This window comes from Adiantum capillus-veneris, chromosome 2, assembly GCF_014529385.1.
Source record: "Adiantum capillus-veneris isolate H3 chromosome 2, ASM1452938v2, whole genome shotgun sequence".
NCBI lineage: Eukaryota > Viridiplantae > Streptophyta > Polypodiopsida > Polypodiales > Pteridaceae > Adiantum > Adiantum capillus-veneris.
In genome coordinates this window covers 127,928,264-127,947,622 of record NC_140932.1, presented here as the reverse complement: position 1 = coordinate 127,947,622, position 19,359 = coordinate 127,928,264, and the positions used below count along the sequence as shown (strand labels likewise).

The 19,359-nt window shown below is 42.9% G+C and overlaps 1 protein-coding gene across 5 annotated transcripts in view; it reads left to right on the top strand.

Moving 5' to 3' along the window:
• The window catches only part of LOC147463597 (DUF21 domain-containing protein At2g14520-like), an 8,043-nt gene extending 1,140 nt beyond the window's left edge, over nucleotides 1-6,903 (top strand). For 2 of the 5 annotated variants that reach the window (XM_086489720.1, XM_086489739.1), the window contains exons 4-14: nucleotides 128-211; nucleotides 290-403; nucleotides 1,366-1,452; nucleotides 2,257-2,396; nucleotides 2,474-2,561; nucleotides 3,738-3,814; nucleotides 4,112-4,305; nucleotides 4,563-4,849; nucleotides 6,151-6,197; nucleotides 6,270-6,532; nucleotides 6,621-6,903. In XM_086489720.1, coding sequence (XP_086345846.1) covers nucleotides 128-211; nucleotides 290-403; nucleotides 1,366-1,452; nucleotides 2,257-2,396; nucleotides 2,474-2,561; nucleotides 3,738-3,814; nucleotides 4,112-4,305; nucleotides 4,563-4,849; nucleotides 6,151-6,197; nucleotides 6,270-6,532; nucleotides 6,621-6,640 — 1,401 coding nt within the window. In that variant the 3' untranslated portion in view covers nucleotides 6,641-6,903. Of the gene's footprint in view, nucleotides 1-127; nucleotides 212-289; nucleotides 404-1,365; nucleotides 1,453-2,256; nucleotides 2,397-2,473; nucleotides 2,562-3,737; nucleotides 3,815-4,111; nucleotides 4,306-4,562; nucleotides 4,850-6,150; nucleotides 6,198-6,269; nucleotides 6,533-6,610 lie in introns of all 5 variants that reach the window. The other 3 variants (XM_086489721.1, XM_086489726.1, XM_086489733.1) reach the window with 3 other exon arrangements.
• The last annotated feature ends 12,456 nt before the right edge of the window (nucleotides 6,904-19,359 follow it).

Below are 19,359 nucleotides of genomic sequence, written 5' to 3'. Positions count from 1 at the left end.
TGTTTTTATTTCTCTGAGCTTGTTGGTATCCCATTTTAGCGCTGAACAATCTATCTCTTGCTGCAAAAAAAGTGATGCTTTTGTTTGTTTCACAACTAATAGACAAAAACTTGTAATGTACCTGTAGGCCCTTCCTATTTTTCTTGATGCTTTGGTTACATCATGGGGTGCAATCTTAATTTCTGTGACATTGATTTTGATGTTTGGTGAGGTATATGCTTCTCAACGTCGCAGTTTTGAGTCATTTATGAGAGATTTTCTAATTTAACATAACTTTACGTTTGTTTAGATCCTTCCTCAAGCTGTTTGCTCGAGGTATGGACTGGCAATTGGTGCAGCAATGATTCCGGTTGTTCGAGTGCTTGTCTTTTTATTCTTCCCGATAACTTATCCAATTAGCAAGGTTGGTTGCATTGCTATATCGGTGACTGTATTTTTGCCTCTGGTTATGTATTTGATCTAAATGCTGAATCAACTTACGATTCTCATCCTTGCTTATCACAGAAATGTGAGGATTGTTCTTTTTGTGTCCTTTTTACAGAAGCATCCCTAATTCTCTTTTTAAAATCGCTCTGCAGATATCCTAAGTCTGATTTTTTTTACAAAGCTGTTTTAGTTTGGGTGGTTGGATAGATACAGATGGGTCTTCACTTTTGTTTCTTGCTTGTACTCTACAGTGAGCCAATTTGCATAACATGGTTAGTGGGAGTACAGTGCCAAAATGCATTATTTTTGTTCAATTGAGAGCATTACCTTAGTCATTAATCAGGAAAGATGCTTTTTGGATGAGGATCAGAGGAAGTGGCATAGAGGAAGTTTTCAAGACTTAATATTTGAAAAGTTGAAAGCCAGGCATTTTTGTTTAAGGAAGCACCTTGAGCCTTGCTACCCTTATCAAATTCTTGCAAACAGTCCAAGCCTTACGAGTCCTTGCAAAACTTGAAGCAAGACATTGCAGTGAAATAGATTTGCATGCAGTTTTTCCCACATGGGCTAGTGGTGTATGGGATAATGATTGGACATCATTTTTCAGGGCGTTCTCTTGAAGTATTCTTTTTCTTGAAGATATGGCTATCATTTGACTATCATGCCCATGCCTTATAGGTAAAGGACTTAGGAGCGTGCTACGTGTGCCACAGAACTTAGAACCTGCAAGATTAGGAAAAACAGAACATGCAATAATCAGAATGAAGCTAGCATGACAGAATTTTCTGCACTCTATTTGGAAAGACAGGAAGCGTTTAACATGCTGTAATTCAATGTCAATTTTGAATTAAATGCTCTCTATTCAAGTTCCCATTGCAGGAAAAAGAATTCTGCTTTTTGAACATGAGTTATGGGCACTGCTATCATTGATATGTACAGGTGTTGGACTTATTACTTGGCGAGGGACATGTTGCACTTTTCCGTCGTGCAGAATTGAAGGCACTTGTCTATTTGCATGGGAATGAGGTAGATGTTTCTGTTTTCAACTAAAATTTTTCAAATGGGGCTACAAATGTATTTGTAAGGTTTTGGAACTGTGTGTTCACGTCCCATGTGGATGTACTATGACTAGCCAGTTGCCAGGGTAGGGCAGTCTAAGTAAGGCGTTCAGGGCGTTCTTTGAACCCTTTAGTGGGACTACAGTGATCTGTATTAGGTATGCCATTCAAATTATGCAACCGACTGTCTATTTTCATATCAGTAGATGAGTCAAGGACATGAGGTGCATATTTTATTACAGGTTTATTGCTTATTAAAGATTGTCTTGGTGCACTTTCAATAGAGTACTTAGGTGTTCACACAGTTAGAATCCTTGCCTAATATTCACAGGAAGGGACATGAATTGCCACTCTGTGTGACGATATGAATGGGGACGGGCATGTGTTGCCTTTCTCTGTGACTATATACAAATAACATTTGAATGGGAACCTGAACGGGAAATGGGAATGCGGATCGAAGGAACAGGGGGCCATAAATAGCCATTCCCTATGGCTAAGCCTTAGATCTTCTCATGTGCTTGGATGCCTGTAGAATATGGTTACTTAGCCATTAGATCTTCTCATGTGCTTGGATGCCTGTAGAATATGGTTAATCACACGCTAAGGAAGATGCATTAGCCTAATATCAGAGGATTCCTGTGGGTGGTCTGGTTGGAGATACCTTCGGGCATTTCTTATGGGAACACAGAGCTAGATGACAATGTCAATATCAATGAAAATTGTGGACTTTTGAAGCATGTTCAAGCATTCGCTTGGTTGTTTTCGGTTGCAGGCTGGAAAAGGGGGGGAGCTGACACATGATGAGACAACTATCATCACCGGGGCCCTAGAGTTGACGCAGAAAACTGCAAAAGATGCAATGACACCCATTGCATTGACTTTTTGTTTGGATGCAAATGCAAAGCTTGACATGTATGTTTACTCATGGCTTCATATGTGAAAATTCTTATCTGTCACACTGATAAATGGAATTTATATTTATGATCAAGGGATACAATGCGCCTAATAATGACAAAAGGTCACAGTCGCATACCAGTATCCTCTGGAACCCCAACAAACATCATTGGGCTTATTCTGGTAACAGTATGTTGATTGAAAAAGCCATTTTGATTGGTTAATACAGGTTTTTATCTATCACATTTTCTAAGGCAGTAAACACGTATGCAAGAAACAAGTGAAAGATAGAAAACTGTAGCTGCTAATTATGAACACAATGATGTAATATCACACCGGAGTTCACATGTAACACAATTATATAATATCACACTGGAGTTTACATATAAATGTCATCCAGCTCACTCGCACAATCTTTATGTTTCTCAGTGGAGAGCAGTTAGAGTTTATCACCTCTCGGGAGGGAGCTGCAATTGCCTTGGTTTTTCCTAGGGGCGGGTGTTAGGGAGTGAGGGCTATTTTGTGGCTGTGCCGAGCAGCCAGCCTATGTGAGGTAGTTCCTCTCATATCGAGTCATGTCTGCCATGTAAGGCTGTAAGCCTAGCCTGTAGTGTTGGCTTAGTGTGTGTATGTCCAGCCAGTCTGATTAGTCCCTTGGCATTCCCATTTTTATGGCGGTGGGTGATATCAGGGGAGTCAAGGCCCCCTAGAATATGGGGGAGAGGGGTCTGGGGCACCCATTTGCTGTAAATTATTGAGCACAAGTAGTAGAGCAAGTGTTTTGACAGTGTCTGTTTCCATCTCTCTCTAGCGTTTTCTCTGTTGTGCTTTGTCTTAGTGACATCGCCATCTCTTTCAGGAAGAGCTAACCAAGGTGATCACCACAGGTATAGAGGCGAAGAATGAAACCAAGAAGGATGGATCGGTGGAGGTGGTGAAGAAAACCTCCGCGTAGAGGTTCGGGAAGAATCATGAACACAGGAAGTGCAAATTGTGCACACCACCTTGGAGGAAGAGAAGATGAGGCAAGCCCACCACCTCAACATCCTCATCACTAGCATCCTTAAGAAGTAGATGGGAAGACCCTATGCAAGACGCTTGGCTATAAGGAAGAGGAGCCCCTCCCCTTTAGCAAAGCTTGGAGAGCTGGCAAATACACAGCCAAGAAAGAGGCCTCTCATCCTACAATTTCAGAGTCGAGATAGTACCCTGTTCAGAAGCCATTAGCATATGAGAGTGTCTGAACTTATGTGAGACAGTGTTTATGCCCGTATTTGCCACAAACATCAGTTTTGAAACTTTAAATTTGAATCTTTATGGGTGAACATTGTAATAGTTAAACAATCTTCAATTTTGCAGGTTAAAAACTTACTCGCAACTCGCCCTGAAGAGAAAATTCTTGTTAGACAGCATGCCACCATAAGAAAAATGCCCAGGTGAAATTGTGTGGGCCTGATTTTCTTTGGTGGCTGCATGCATGCCACAATTATCCCAAAGGTTTTGTGCACTTTGCTGAATGCTGAATGCTAGATTTTTGCTTCCTCAGCTCTGGATATTCTTAAAAACTTGCCCAGTCTTATCAAATTGTTTTTACCTTACTAGAGAAAATCACATAGAAGTCCTCATTGTTTCTGATGGGGACAAAAAACAGTTAAGATGAGTCCCAAGACTAAGCAATCCCTTAGATTTATGACACTTGTATCTGTCGAGTTACTCAGATGTTCTTTTGTCAGGGTGGATGAAAATATGCCTCTCTATGCCATTTTGAAAGAATTCCGTAAGGGGCATAGTCATATGGCAGCAGTAGTTAAAAACAAGGTGAAGGCAGATACCTTAAACTGGAGCAAAGAGTTCAAGGGACAATTGGATGGAAGAATAAGTAGCTCAAGGGACAAGCATCGATCATCTGATCTGAGAGTTTTTCGAAGTAAATTCTCTCTCTCTCTCTCTCTCTCTCTCTCTCTCTCTCTCTCTCTCGTTATGTTGTTATTTTGTTACTCTGACTTTGTATCAGATCCACCACATTGTAACTTTCTGGTCTCATAGGTCACTTTGGCCTTTTGAAGACGTCAATATAACATTTCATTTCATTTCTCTCTCTCTCTCTCTCTCTCTCTCTCTCTCTCAATCTCTCTCTCTCATGCATGCACACAGGATATTCTACTAACGTTTGGCAATTGTCAGGTACGTCAATGCCGTTTGTATTGGACAAAGCTGAAGATGAGGGCCTAACAGACTCTGGGCATTACATCCTGTTAAGACGCAGTCCTTTGAGTCGATCTGCCCTCTCCGTATTACCCAAAGAGAACGATGGATATATGGAGAGTCTTAGTCAAAGAGCAAAGAAATGGGAACGCTCTAGTCATGTTGACATGTTGAAATTAAATCAAGAATCCTTTTATGATTTCCCTCCTGAAGAAGAGGTTATTGGAATCATCACAATGGAGGATGTCATTGAAGAGCTTTTGCAGGTACTAACTTTGAACATTTTTACCTGCTTGATGTGCCGGTTGCTTGACCATGAATGAGAGTGTCTTGTTTATCTCAAATACAAAATGTCTGGATCATCATATTTACAAGAAAAAACTATGATTCTCATGGATGGTTCTGTTTTGAGACGTTTTATTGGTCCCGAATCTGGTCTCTGATAGGGCTGTGAAGTCGGAGGATTGTGGGTTTTAATGAGACACCTTGGTTTACTTGGCTTGTTCACATTTTTAGGGCTCTCGCCCTTGTTTCCTCCTCCATGGGTAAATCATCTGAGGTACAGGATCTTTTGGTAGTTGCTCCACCGTTCAAACATGCACATGGCATAACCTTTTGGTGGCCATGGGTGGTGCATCCATTGTAGATGGCACGTGGCCGTTGCCTTACCATTATGCATGGCTAAATTTTGACTGGGCTATCAAAGCACACGATCTGAAGCAATGGTCCCAAGCCTTCCCGAAAAAAGCAGTTGTACCTCCTCCAAATCTCCTAATAAACATATACAGCTCTCCTTTTGATGACTCCTCAGGATGACATATGCGATCTTCTCTTGATATATATTGCATATCTACCTGTCTCCAATCTTCAATAGTGTGAGGAGGTACGGATCTGTCCTATGACACCCAAAATGTTGCTGATAGTGTGCCATGCGCACTGGCTGTAGGGGCTTGATCCAAGTCCTCTTCATATCTAATTTCGACCTAATTTCACAATATCTATTCAAATGACCCAATCTGATCTGTGCAACTGAGGCCAAGTAAATGGCAGTCAAGGATGTAATCAAAAGGTGGGAGTGCATCAATATTTGAGCCATGTGAAACCAACCACATGCGCGTTTGGGCAAACATAGCAGCACTGGGTGTCCCATCATCAGCAAGTCGCTTGGAGGACGGGGATACCTCTGCAAAGATAACTCCCATGTCCTACAACTGCTCAGAACAATGGCTTAGTCACCATTGAAGCAGGCCCATCTCTGCTCTCACTATCTCATGGATGACATAACATCGAATCATTGATGAATGCACGTTTGATGGCTCAGGTCTCAACTCTTCAAATTTGTTATTACAGTAGAAGCTGTTAGCTGGCCTGATGGTTTTAACTGATGTTTACTGGGAAGTACTACCAAGCAAAGCTTTTGAAACGTGTCAAGAGTGGCACTGGAATGCTATTTAATCATATTTCTCTTTAGCAACCGGGAATATGTTCATAACCATCCGCTCATCCTTGATTTTTGTTGTTTTCTTGACCTGTGAATTTTCTAACTTCAATGTGTTTAATGATTCAGGGGGAGATCTTGGACGAAACAGATGGGTATATTGATGTTCGCAACAAGTAATATGTTTGCACTGGACAAAAGCTACCAGTGAAAATTCCGTTTTAAGCTGACTGATTGCATTGTTGTAGGATCCAAGTGAACATGCTTCCATCTTCATCAACCTTACTAGTATCATCGTTGTCAACTGCTATTGTCTCTCCTGTACCGTCCTTCCAAACTTTCTCCTCCGCAATCACAACCTTGGAGCACATTAAAGTGACAGATTCGCCTCTCTCATCTCACCCACTAGCACCCAGAACAACACCGCGAATGGGTTCCTCTCCAAGCTTGTCATTTCCTTCGTCGCCAGAAATGCAAGTTGTAGATGTCAATGGAAGAAGCAACTCAGCAGGTAAGTCTTACTAGGAACTCCTCCATAATTGTTTTCAATAGGCACTTGCGGCTTACAATGAGGGTAAGGTGGTTGAAGTCATGTGCAGGAGTTAATTTTGCAGCTTGAGAAATCAAGTGGACAAAGGACTGAAGCTTATTGGAGTGCAATCAACAGTGTGCTTTGGTAAAGCCAAATAGGGATTTCATGATACATGCAAAGCACTCTATATATGCTCCTTGGGGCATACTAGCACTTATTCAAATCCTTCCACAATCTACACATCATGCTTAAATAGGTAAAAGTTTATGTGATTGATTCACAGTCAAAATGCAAAACGAGTTATGAACATATTATTTGGAAATTGATCCCAATTGTGCTTAGTACAGCCACATACTTTGAGTCGATATCAATTTTCTCTCCTAGCAAAACTCCTATTGGTAAGGTGGACATGCACTCTTTCTCGCGTTCTGTCGTAGGTTTTAAGAAAATTTCAAGAGTGTTGGCTGTTCTCTCTCTCTCTCTCTCTCTCTCTCTTCTTGGGAAGAAACATCTATTTTTCTTTGTTTAGCCTAGGACAAGTCCTTAACACAAGTGTTCATGGCAGCACAAATGTTGTTGATATAGGAGACTTATGGACCACCCTCATCCCAATATTCTTTGCTATGTGGTTTCATAGTTCTTAGCATTCTTCAATGGATTACGAAGGATGGTCCCATGGTGATTTCTAGCATGTATATATAAAGATGGCTAGAGAAAGCCCATACATGGTTCTCATCCAACAATGCATTGCCGCTCTCGATTGAAATACTGGCTGCTTCTGTAAATGTCTAAATCACACTAGACCTACTCCAAAAGGGCCTGAAACTAAAGACAGGAATTTTAAACACTAGCATTAAAATAAAATCAGGCATTGAGCATCATGAGAAAATAAAATCAAGCATTGAGCATCATGAGTGTTCCATATTTACCTCCATTTCCGCTGTTGGTATGAACTTCCTATGTACCCCTTACAAGACAAAAACTTGACATTTGTAGTAAAAACCAAAGCACTCTCTCTTTCCATCACGCCGAACTGAAACTTAATGATGTACAAGTACCTTTCAGCACAGTTTAAAGCTCTCCTTTATTGGCTCTTGCATTTTTTTAGAACTGTGTGAACCTTGCCTGTGGCTCTGCAAGTAATTGGAAGGTGTCACCCATGCCATTGTAGCTATAGCGACAATTACATGTGACAAAGAAAACCAACAAATTCCAAGGACATGCTAAACATGCAACACTATATATGGCCGTCAGACTTATAGGCTTTCGTACCAGGGGACAAAGATTTGAGGGGTGATAAACTAGATAGTCTTTCCCAGGGTTGATTTTCATGGGCACCCTTGCCCTTACAATTTCCCAGAATTTATGTTTTTTCACTCATTGTACTGTATTATTGGGAGGGTAGCTCACATTTTCACTTGAAAAAAAGGGTAAAATATGCCAAAATGGGTAAAATTCCCAGCAGAAAGCAACCTTGAGACTCTTTCCTAATGATTTCAACACTTGAATGAAGTTAACATGATTCAGTGGTTCTCAATGGCAGTAATAGTTACATCTCTTGTCACCTCTCTAGTTGTCTGTGACTGAAACAGAGGTGAAGATGATGTTCTTCCCAAAGCCAAGATCCCTCTCCATGTTATCCTCCTCTTTGCGACGAACAAGAAGAATCCTCCTCCTCTCTCTCTCTCTCTCACACACACACACACACACACACACACACACACACACACACACAAAGAAAAACTCTCCCTTGCCAGTGAGCAAGAAGATGCCAAGCTCTCTGTTCCGTGACTAAGACCAACTTCTATATATGAGTGACAATCAACTTAAATCCCACAGGGATGCCCAACGACATTGTCCTGTAAACTCTTCATGCTTTCGTGCAAAGTATCAATGCTCAGCTTCTCATAACAAGGTCGTCTACAGTAGATGAAGGCACTGCCTTTATAGATAGAGAGAGAGAGAGAGAGAGAGAGAGAGAGAGAGAGAGAGAGAGAGAGGATGAACAATGGAAGCTCCACAGAAGATGCATACTCCATAGTAGTTACTAGTATGGGACTCGGAGAGACAACGACAGTGCACAGAGTGATACATATCGAGAAACACGTGCTAGAAATAGAACTATTGCCACACAAGAGATTCTGTGCAAAAGTAGTGTAGAAACCGCACCTGGTGCAGTAGCGCCAATATGTACAGAAAAACATGCTTTCGTCAAAAATCTGTTTGCACCCCAACCATATTTTTAAAACTGCATTTCGTACCCAGTCTGGTCATTATGAGTTTATTGTTTTACAGCCTAAACTATCTTCTACACCAAACAAAAATAGCAATTGCATGCATGTCTTCCACATAAAAACAACACCCTTGCACGACGAATCTTGATTGGCCAAAGCCCCTATGGCCATGGCGACAAAATTCCTCCCCATAGACCCTGCCTAATGGCAGTGCCAACAAATCACTGAACTTTGGGTAGCTCACAAGAGTTTTCTAGCGCTCGATCAATTTTTAATATTACGGCGGAATACTATAGGGAACGCCCCTTTCATAAAACCTTATTCTGGAGGGGTGAACCCTCCCCCTTCCTGTGGGTTCAATGTAACTTTCCTTTCTGTTCATTTATAATCAAATTCAACTTCTCTCCAAAAAAAAAAAAACCTTATTCGGGAAGATAAGAGAGAGCAGTGAGCTAGCCATAATTAGGAATCTCAAGAGATACCATTAGAGCACCCAAATTATGGAGTTGGTTTTGTGTAGAATCTAAAGTAATGGTCAGTCAGGAGAGCCCTTTCAATTTGCAAAGTTGAAAGAGAAACATCACGAGGATTGCTCACTCTCATAGTTTACCCTGTGCAGATTACTCTAGAAGCCGCTTCAGGTCATGACTTCATGCTGCTCCTCATTTGAGCAATATCAATGATCAAATCCTTCATTAGGGGGTTCAACAGCCTAAGTATTGTGTTTTGAGAACTTTGAGAGTGGCCTTAGAAATCTTATCCATTTGTCCATCCCACCATGATCCACAAAAAGAATCGAAGCTTGTCACATTGATTGTGCTCCTCTAATAACCTTGGACACTCCAAGCCGAAGATCTACTACAACACACTTGAGAGATTGCAAATAACTATGCAAGACTTGAAGAGAGAGAGAGAGAGAGAGAGAGAGAGAGAGAGAGAGAGAGAGAGAGAAGGAGAGTCAACACGGTGTAGTTCCGTGCCCAAATGCACTAGCCCCAAAGACTAGCATCCTTTCTCGATATTTCTTTACTATTAAGCTTCGCAAGTACAATGTCCGAGGGTCCTCCTCCTCTCAGTGCTCCCGAGCTTATCTGAGCAAAAGAGAGAACCTATAAAGTCCCTTGGCCAAACTCAAAAGCAGTACATGAAAATCTACACTTCTAAAGCTTCTAGCTCCAAAAACAAGCGCCCAAGGGCTGTCTGTACGCGTTGTCACGTCAACAGGCCTGTCCGTAATTTTCGTCGCAAATCGTGGAAGTCCGTACCAACTACCACGTTAGCACCTCTACGCAAATTAGGGGTGTTAGCTTTATTTTGAAATGTTTCAAGCACCTCGACCGGGTTCCATAAGTTGGGAGGGTTAGGATATTAATCCGTGACCCCCTTTGAGCCACATGACAAGGAACTAAGTTGATACAACTTCTTCAACATCTTTTCACCAAGGTTTCGACCCTTCGGTCAGATTTTGTGCTTTACGCCATGCGATGCAATCACTTTGTGACATATCCCCCTCTTGAAAGAATTGTAATCGCCCTCCGTTAAGCCTGCAAAAGAGGCATATGACAAAAACTAGTCCTGTAGACACAGACTCCAAGTACCGATGTACTAGACCATGTATACCAACACTTGCACAAAGGCGACAATCATTGAACATCCACATCACATTTACATTACTATCCCATCAAGATCTGAGAATCATGATCATTGTAACTTATTTAGAAATCATGTCCAAACCGCATTGATCTTTAAGCGGATATATTGATCTTCTAAATCTCGTTACTATCACATTCACTTCACCCCTCAGGTGACTAAGATAAAATGTTGCAATCATTTTATCTTTCTGACACGTACTCAAACAATACACACATGAGAGAGCGTATGTAACATATTCATATTAGGAATTCTCATTTCAAAGTACTTTACATAAAGTCATTCAATAGAATACTGCCAGCCTATCAATATCCTTGAAATCGCAAGAGAAACCAGTGACTTTATTCCCGTCGAGGTAAGCTGTGACAAAGGAGTGGAGTAACTCCCTTCTTGTGCAATCCCCACCGCACCAAATTCAACCTGTTGATTCGTTAGTAGCTCTTGGAATATTCGGTGCTAAATAAAATCTTCAAGGTACAACTCTAATATCTTAGGAGTATTTGCTAGGTCCTCCTCCTCCATCCATTTCAGAATAAGTCCCGAACTTGACTATATATCTGCGTGTCAGCTTACCCGTCACTTTCCTTTTCTTGTGAGCAATGACCTGTTCTAGACTAAGGATCTCTTCCGTCCCTTCAACCTCCGGTTGCTCATCTGGCTCCCTGTCCACTGGCACTTTACCTTTGAAAGGTCTCAATAAACTCACATGGAATGCATTGTGAATCTTCCAAGTATTTGGTAACTTCAGTTTGAAGGATACATCATTTATCTTTTACGGTACCTGGAAGGGCCCATAGTATCTCATATTTAGCTTCGAAAAAAGTCTCTTCTTACCCTCCCACTTTCGTAGTCCTACCTTCGCAAACTCAAGTAGCGCTCAATCATTTTCCTTTAACTGAAAGTTACGTTGATGCTTACCTACTGCCTTCTTATACCGTTTTTGAGACTTTTGCAAAGCCTCACTTACCTTGGTAGAATCAATGTTCATATCCTATGTATATTGAATTGCTTCAAAAATCTTATCCTTGGTGCTTAGAATCGGTGGAACCTTTTTGACACCCTCGACAAGTTTAAACGGTGCCTTCTCGTGGACGTATGTGTTGGGGTTAAGGCCTATGTGCCTTGACCGGTCGCCCAGGTCATGGGCGCCCGCCCACTGTTACCCTATACTTATAGTGAGTATACTGTATAGGGGGAGCTGCCACTTCATAGTCTCCCCACCCACATCTTGTGTGTGTCTCCTTCTCTCTCTCTCTCTCTCACTCTCCGTCTGTGGTGCTCCCCGATCCCCTTCAATTGGTATCAGAGCTATGGTGACTGCGGAGAGCACAACGGCTTTGAGAGCTTCGAGGCGATAGCTCGTTCGCTCTCGACGGTAGAGAGATTAAGAAAGCTTGGAAGCTTTGTGAGAATGCAATGGGAGCTTGTGAGCTCAATTGAGAGTGATGTATGCTCTTGTGGAAGCTCAGAAAGGAGTGTGGAAGATTGCGTGTAAGTGAAGGTGTTGCCCTAAAACTGTGTGCGCAGCAGCACTGTTTTCATATTCGTTTTTCTCCTTGTAGAATACAGATCTGAGAATTCTGTCCGCCATGCCTATCTGTTTCGACATGGTCTACAACTTTGCAAAAGAAACTTTTTGCAAATTCCTCACCGTTTTGCTGATATTCAGCTCAGACTGACTGTATACAGAAATTCCAGATTTTCTGTTGTCGCATTGTGTGCAAGTTTGATGCACTTTTGGAAGCACTAGAGATGCTTGAAGTTGAGTGCATAAATTCTGAGCTGAAGATGCAATTGCAGTTTGTGTTAAGCTTGTGGTTTGAGGGTTTTTTGGTAGACTTGGGCAACGAAGTACGGAGGCGTTTACACACCACCGAGGCGGTCTCTTGAGAGACGCAGTTTTTTGGAGCACACAGGTGGAGCCTCTTTCACTGGTTTTTAGAGAATACTTTGGCAGTGATTTTGTGCTTGGATTCATGGTCTTTGCGGATGGTTTGCATATGGTTATGACGCATGGTTGATGCCCATTATACATGAATTTTGGCGAGCACTTTCAAGTGCCGGTGAGCTCTCTTGAGAGCATTGTTTTTGCATTGATTAAGTTTCCGGATTGCAAATCTTTTGGCGCTTGCTTATGCGCGGTCACTCCGTTGATGTACGTTGAGTGTGGATTGCCATTGTATATGAAAATGTGGAGCCATTTTGGCATTTCTACTTATTGACATTGAGTAGTGTTATGGTTTATGGTAGAGATTGTACTTCAGTCTTTTACTCAGTTTTCAGGGAAAATTCTGCCGGATTTTTCCCAGATTCTCGCCATAGTCTGTGATTGAGTGTTTACTCTCACTTTGACAGGTTTTGTCAGTTTGGACACAGTTTTGTGTTTTTGTATCCACTCTCGCAAGAGTGAGGAGTTGTGTATCTTTCTTTGCTTGAGACAGTGGTTTGCTCTCGGGTGGGAGAGTCTTGTGATCTCGAGCATTGTTTGCCATAGTTTTGCAGAGCTTATGCATGTATGTTGAGTGTAGTTTGATGCGCATTGATTTCATTGTATTGAGCTTGCAGGACAATGGTTATTTTGTGTTGATAGACATTGTGCGTCGAAACTTTGGCGAAATTTTCTCAGGAGTTTTATGCGTATCATTTATGCGATCTAGGTAGAGATTGCGGGTTACACTCAGCATTTGCGTGCGGTGTTCTCTGCATGTGGGAGATGTTGGGTTAAAGGCCCGTGTGCCCGGCTGCCCGTTGTTCAGCCGCCCATGTACAGCCATTCATTTACTCATTCATAATAACTATACTCACAACTACACATTGTAGTGTGAGTACCGCCCCGCCACACACTGCGTCTATCTCCTTCTTCGTGCTGGCTCTCTGTGTGTGTGCTCTCCGATCCCAACAAGTGGTATCAGAGCTTGGTAGTGAGAGCATTGAGAGCTTCATCATCATTGTTGAGTGTGTTGAAACTTGCTGCTGTTTCATTGCCGTTTTTCGGTTTCGCGCACGCGCGCATTTCTAAAGAGCAGAAGGTTTTTCTGAGCTTGGCATTGGAAGGTTCAGCACTCCGCGAGTATTTTCATCAGGCGTCCTGGAGTTTAACCCCCCTTTCGGAGCCATTTGTGCCATCAGAAATCCCATCCGAGCTCCAGACTAGGAGCTGCGTTTTTCAGCTCTCTTTGGTAGTTTTCTGCTGCCAGAGCTTCCATAGCCATTACAGGTGCCATTGTTGTAGTGTCTTCCACTTACGTGAGCCCACAACTCATTTGAGAGTGTGTAGCCTCTTCTTGGAGTGGCCTCATACACACAGATAGAGTGGGAGTTTGGCGACATTGTCTTCTTCGACTACAGGTACAGGTACAGGTGCAGGTACAGGTACAGGTACGGGTACAGGTTACAGGTTACAGGGAGCTTTGGATACAGGTTTCTTCTGTGGTTACAAAACATGTATTTTGACTGTGGGACAGCCATGCATATGGTTGTGGTTTGAGTGGGAGCTTCTACTCTTCTGGGCAGTCTGTTTATGTGTGTTCTTGAGCTACAGGTTGACATCATCTATGTATGTTGATGGATGTGGATATGGCAGTTTGACAGACACTCTTTATGCATGATATTGTGGAGATTTGATTCACTTATACATAGAGCGGGTTTGCTCTTGCTTGCAGTGTTGCGGTTTGAGTACGGACAGGTACTCGGTTGACAGTAGAGATTGGACTTCGTTGAGCTTGTGCATTGGTTATATGCTCACTTGGATCCATTTATGCTCACGGATTTGTGTAAGCTTGGTCAGCTTATGTCTCTATTGTGGTTATTCAGACATGGAGTATGTTTATGCCTCTATGACAGCTCATTGTTGATGCATTTTGTGGCACGGTTTGCCTAGGCCGGTTGAGTTACAGGTGTCACGGGTTTATGCATTTGTTTGTGGATTTCTACATACGTTTTTTGACCATATTATGGGCTGATTTATACTCTATGCGTTTGCTCTTTGATTGAGCAGCAGGTGTTGTCAGATTTGCAACACTACTTTGTTGTGGCAGTTTGTTGGTTGGTTACAGGTTTCTCATTGTTGCATTCTTGTTGTAATGGGCACTAAAGAGGACACAGTTTTCAATATTGAGAAGTTGGATGGTGCTAACTTCTCATATTGGAAAGATCAGATTTGGGATGTCTTGGTGCAGAAGAAACAAATTCTACCTCTAAAGTTGCAGGGAGTTAAGCTAGAGAACATGGAGAGGGATGATTGGGAGGAGTTGGATGAGATGTGCAGGTCTACCATTAGGCTTTCCCTTTCAAAGTCTGTTTATTACAATGTGAAAGATGCACCGGGTGGAGCTTATGAGCTATGGCAGCGGATTTGCGATATGTATGATAAGCATTCGGCTGCTTTTATGGTGTATTGGATTAAAAAGCTTATTGATTTGCGAATGGAGGAAGGTGCTTCCATGAATGCGCATTTGAATGAGTTCAATACAATTTTCAGCCAACTTGCTACGCAGGAAATTACGTTTGAGGAAAATGTAAAAGCTATGTTTTTACTTGTCACGTTGCCTGAGTCATGGGACACATTTAGGACAGCCATAAGTAACTCGGTTCCTGCGAATGAGTTGACAAGTACTAATGTGGAGTTTAGTCTTCTCACGGAAGAGATTAATCGAGAGAATAATGCAGGTAGTAAGTCTTCTAGTGCAATGGTTGTCAGAGGCAGGACTATGGACAAGTATAAGTCCAACAGGGGTAAATCTAGAAGCAAGTCCCGTGCAGGCACAAGTAAAAAGGATGTGGAATGTTTTCATTGTGGTAGAAAAGGCCATTTCAAAAAGGATTGTTACAAGTGGAAAAGGGAAAATGGAGATGGTAAGAAGAAAGACCATGATGCTAAGGACAAGCCTAAATCCAATGTCAAGATTGAGGAGTTAAATGCAACACAGGGAGAGTGTAGCTCTCAAGATGACCATGTATGTGCTCCGACTAGTGCTACTAGTGAAGAGCTTGGTGATGTGTTGCTTGCATCCTATTTTGATGACGCTTTTCTTCTCACTCATGAGCGTAGTATGCCTATGGATTGGGTCATTGACAGTGGTGCTTCTTTTCACGTTACGCCTCATAGGTCGTGGTTTCATGACTACGATGCTTCGAGCACAGGTATTGTCAGGATTGCCGATGGGCGTTCTATGCAGATTCATGGCATTGGGGATATTCATTTGGCTATGCCAAACTCTACTACGTTTGTCTTGCAGCGTGTGCGTCATGTGCCGGCTCTTGCAAAAAGCTTGATTAGTGTGGTTCAGTTGGATTCACTTGGTTTCAATGTATCTTTTGGTGATGGAGGTTGGAAGATCACTAAGGGCAGCCTTGTTTTGGTTAAAGGTGCTAAGAGGAATACGTTGTATTCCCTTTGTGTAGCTAGTGTGGCTGATCACATTGTGAGGATCACTGAGCAACCTCCTGCTTCTTTATGGCATCAGCGTTTGGGGCATATGTCACTAAAAGGTTTGAAGTTGTTGGCACGTGCGGATTACATTCCCGTTTCAGATTTTGGTGGTTTTGAGTTTTGTGAGCATTGCCTTTATGGTCGACATGCTCGGTCTTCTCATAAGAAAAGTGTTCCACACAGATCTTTGGAAAAGCTAGCTTTGGTGCATAGTGATGTATGTGGGCCGATGCCCAATGCTTCTCTTGGAGGTGCTATGTACTTTGTTACGTTCATTGATGATGCTAGCAGGAAGGTATGGGCATACCCCATTCGTAAGAAGGATATGGTGTTTGATATATTTAAGCAATGGTTGGCTCTTGTTGAAAACCAATCAGGTTGTAAGTTGAAGTGCTTACGTACGGACAATGGGGGTGAATTTATGTCTCATGCTTTCACAACATTATGTGTTGAGAAGGGTATACGGCGCGAGTTTAGTGCTCCCTATACACCTCCTCAAAATGGTGTGGCAGAGCGCATGAACAGGACTATACAGGAAAAAGTCCGTAGTATGCTTTCTATGGCTGGTTTGTCAAATGGATTTTGGGCTGAAGCTGTTGCCACTTCTGTGCATTTGATAAATCGTTCACCTAGTGTTCCTTTGGGCTTCAAAGTGCCTGAAGAGGTATGGACAGGTTTGCCACCTTCGTATGGTCACCTTCGTGTTTTTGGCTGTGAAGCTTATGTACATGTACCTAAGGCAAAACGCAACAAATTGGATCCAAAGAGCAAGAGATGTATCTTCTTGGGTTATGGTAGCTCTGGTGAGATGGGTTATCGATTGTGGGATCCTATTGACAGGAAGATTGTGCGCAGCCATGATGTTGTTTTTCATGAGGACTCTATGTATAGAGCATCACCGCGAACGGTTGAGGTTCGGCGTGTGATATTTGAGGAGGATGGTCATCGGTATGATGGTCCCATGGCTGCTTCTGGGCAGCCCATTGACCCTCAAGTGGGAGATCAGCCCTTGTTGGGAGATCATGTAGATGTGGGACAGCTAGATGCACCTCCTGCACAGTCTTTGAGGCGTTCAGAGCGGCGTGCAAGACAGCCTCAGCGTTTTGTGCCTTCTATGGATTATGTATTGTTGACTGATTGCGGGGAGCCATCATGTTATGATGAGGCCATGTCTAGTGTTGACAAGCTCAAGTGGGAGCAGGCTATGCAGTCAGAGATGGATTCGTTGATCCAAAATAAAACGTGGGAGCTTACTCCTTTGCCAAAGGGTAAGAAGGCACTACCATGCAAGTGGGTTTACAAGATAAAATTGTGTTCAATGGATGCAAAGCTTAGGTACAAAGCAAGGCTTGTGGCTAAAGGATTCAAGCAACAGAAGGGCATTGATTTTGACGAGATCTTCTCCCCAGTGGTGAAGATGTCTACTTTGCGTATGTTGTTTGCCTTGGTAGCTACAGAAGACATGGAGTTGAAGCAAATGGATGTAAAGACAGCTTTCTTACATCCGGACTTGCACGAGGATTTGTACATGGAGCAACCAAGTGGGTTTGTTATTCATGGTTCAAAGAAGATGGTATGCCGGCTTCTTAAGACCTTGTATGGGCTGAAGCAATCATCTCGTGAATGGTATCGTAAGTTTGATGCATTCATGAGTTCATTGGGTTATGTACGCAGTTATGAGGACCCGTGCCTCTATACTCGCAAGGCTACAGATGGTAGTCTTATTGTTTTGGTTTTGTATGTGGATGACATGCTGATCGCAGGGAAGTGTATTTCTGATGTGGATGCCTTGAAACATAGGCTACATGAGACCTTTTCCATGAAGGATCTTGGGGATGCCAGTCATATTTTGGGTATGCGGATCACTCGTGATCGTTCTTGCAAGATGCTCTTTCTTAGTCAGAAAGAGTACATTGACAGGGTGCTTGAGCGTTTTCATATGGAAGGGGGGAAGGCCATTAGTACCCCGTTGCCTCCATATGTAAAACTCAGCCATGATGACTGCCCTCAGACAGATTTGGAGACTACAGAGATGTCTCAGATTCCCTATGCGTCAGCTATTGGTTCCTTGATGTATGCCATGGTGGCTACGCGTCCAGATCTTGCTCATGCAGTTGGTGTGGTTAGCAGGTACATGTCTAACCCGGGCAAGCGTCATTGGGATGCAGTGAGAGGTATTCTCAGATACTTGAGAGGGACTTCAGAGTTGTCCCTATGTTATGGTGAGAAGGATATGTCTGTTTGCGGATATACAGATTCAGACTATGCAGGGTCAGTGGACTCGAGGAAGTCTACTAGCGGCTATGTGTTCACAGTTGCAGGTGGACCGGTTTCGTGGGCATCACGTTTACAGCCATGCGTTGCTTTGAGCACTACAGAGGCTGAATATATGGCTGCCACTGAGGCTGCCAAGGAGGCCGTATGGCTCTCACGACTAGTGGGAGATCTTGGTATGGCTTGTGATGCTCCGATTCTACATTGTGATAGCCAGAGTGCCATAGCATTGGCACGGAATCCTGTCTTCCATGCGAAGACAAAGCACATTGAGGTGAGGTATCACTTCATACGAGAGGTGCTAGAGGACAAGCGCATAGAGCTTGTCAAGGTACACACTGACGATAACCCTGTTGATCTACTCACGAAGTCGTTAGCCTCACAGCGGTTTGCACACTACAGATCGCTGATGGGTATGGCTTGACTTCTTTTGCTGTACTTTGGCCACTTTAAAGGCACACTGCCTTTAAGTGGGAGATTGTTGGGTTAAAGGCCCGTGTGCCCGGCTGCCCGTTGTTCAGCCGCCCATGTACAGCCATTCATTTACTCATTCATAATAACTATACTCACAACTACACATTGTAGTGTGAGTACCGCCCCGCCACACACTGCGTCTATCTCCTTCTTCGTGCTGGCTCTCTGTGTGTGTGCTCTCCGATCCCAACAGGAGATTTGTGCGTGTGTATGCATCGATACCGCATAGTGTGGGCTTGGTGATTAGCTCACAGATTGCAGTGTGATACTAGAGCAGGTGAGGCTTGTATTGACATTGCGGGAGCTCTATTTTGGAGTGTGTCTCACAGGTTTTACATTGTGTTTCTGGCCATATTTGTAGACAGTTTCCAGGTGTTGTTGGTGAGGTGGTTTTGCTTTCTAGTTTGCTACATTGTGCTCGTGGCAGAGACAGGTGATCGCTCAGATTATGATCTCTCCGAAATGTGCATGTTTGATGGGTCAGACTTTGCAGCATAGAGAGAGTGTATGCTTGATGCATTGACACAACGAGGGTTGCATCGACCATTGAGTGGTGATGCAAGTAGACCTTCAAACATGTCTGATGATCAGTGGTGGCAGGAGCTAGAGGAGATGGCACTATCTACACTCTCTTTGCACCTTGCGGAATCTGTATATGCTCTTGTTATGCATGAGACTACTTTGAGAGCACTTTGGCGCAGATTACATGATATGTATGATAGATCTAAGTATTGTGAGACATG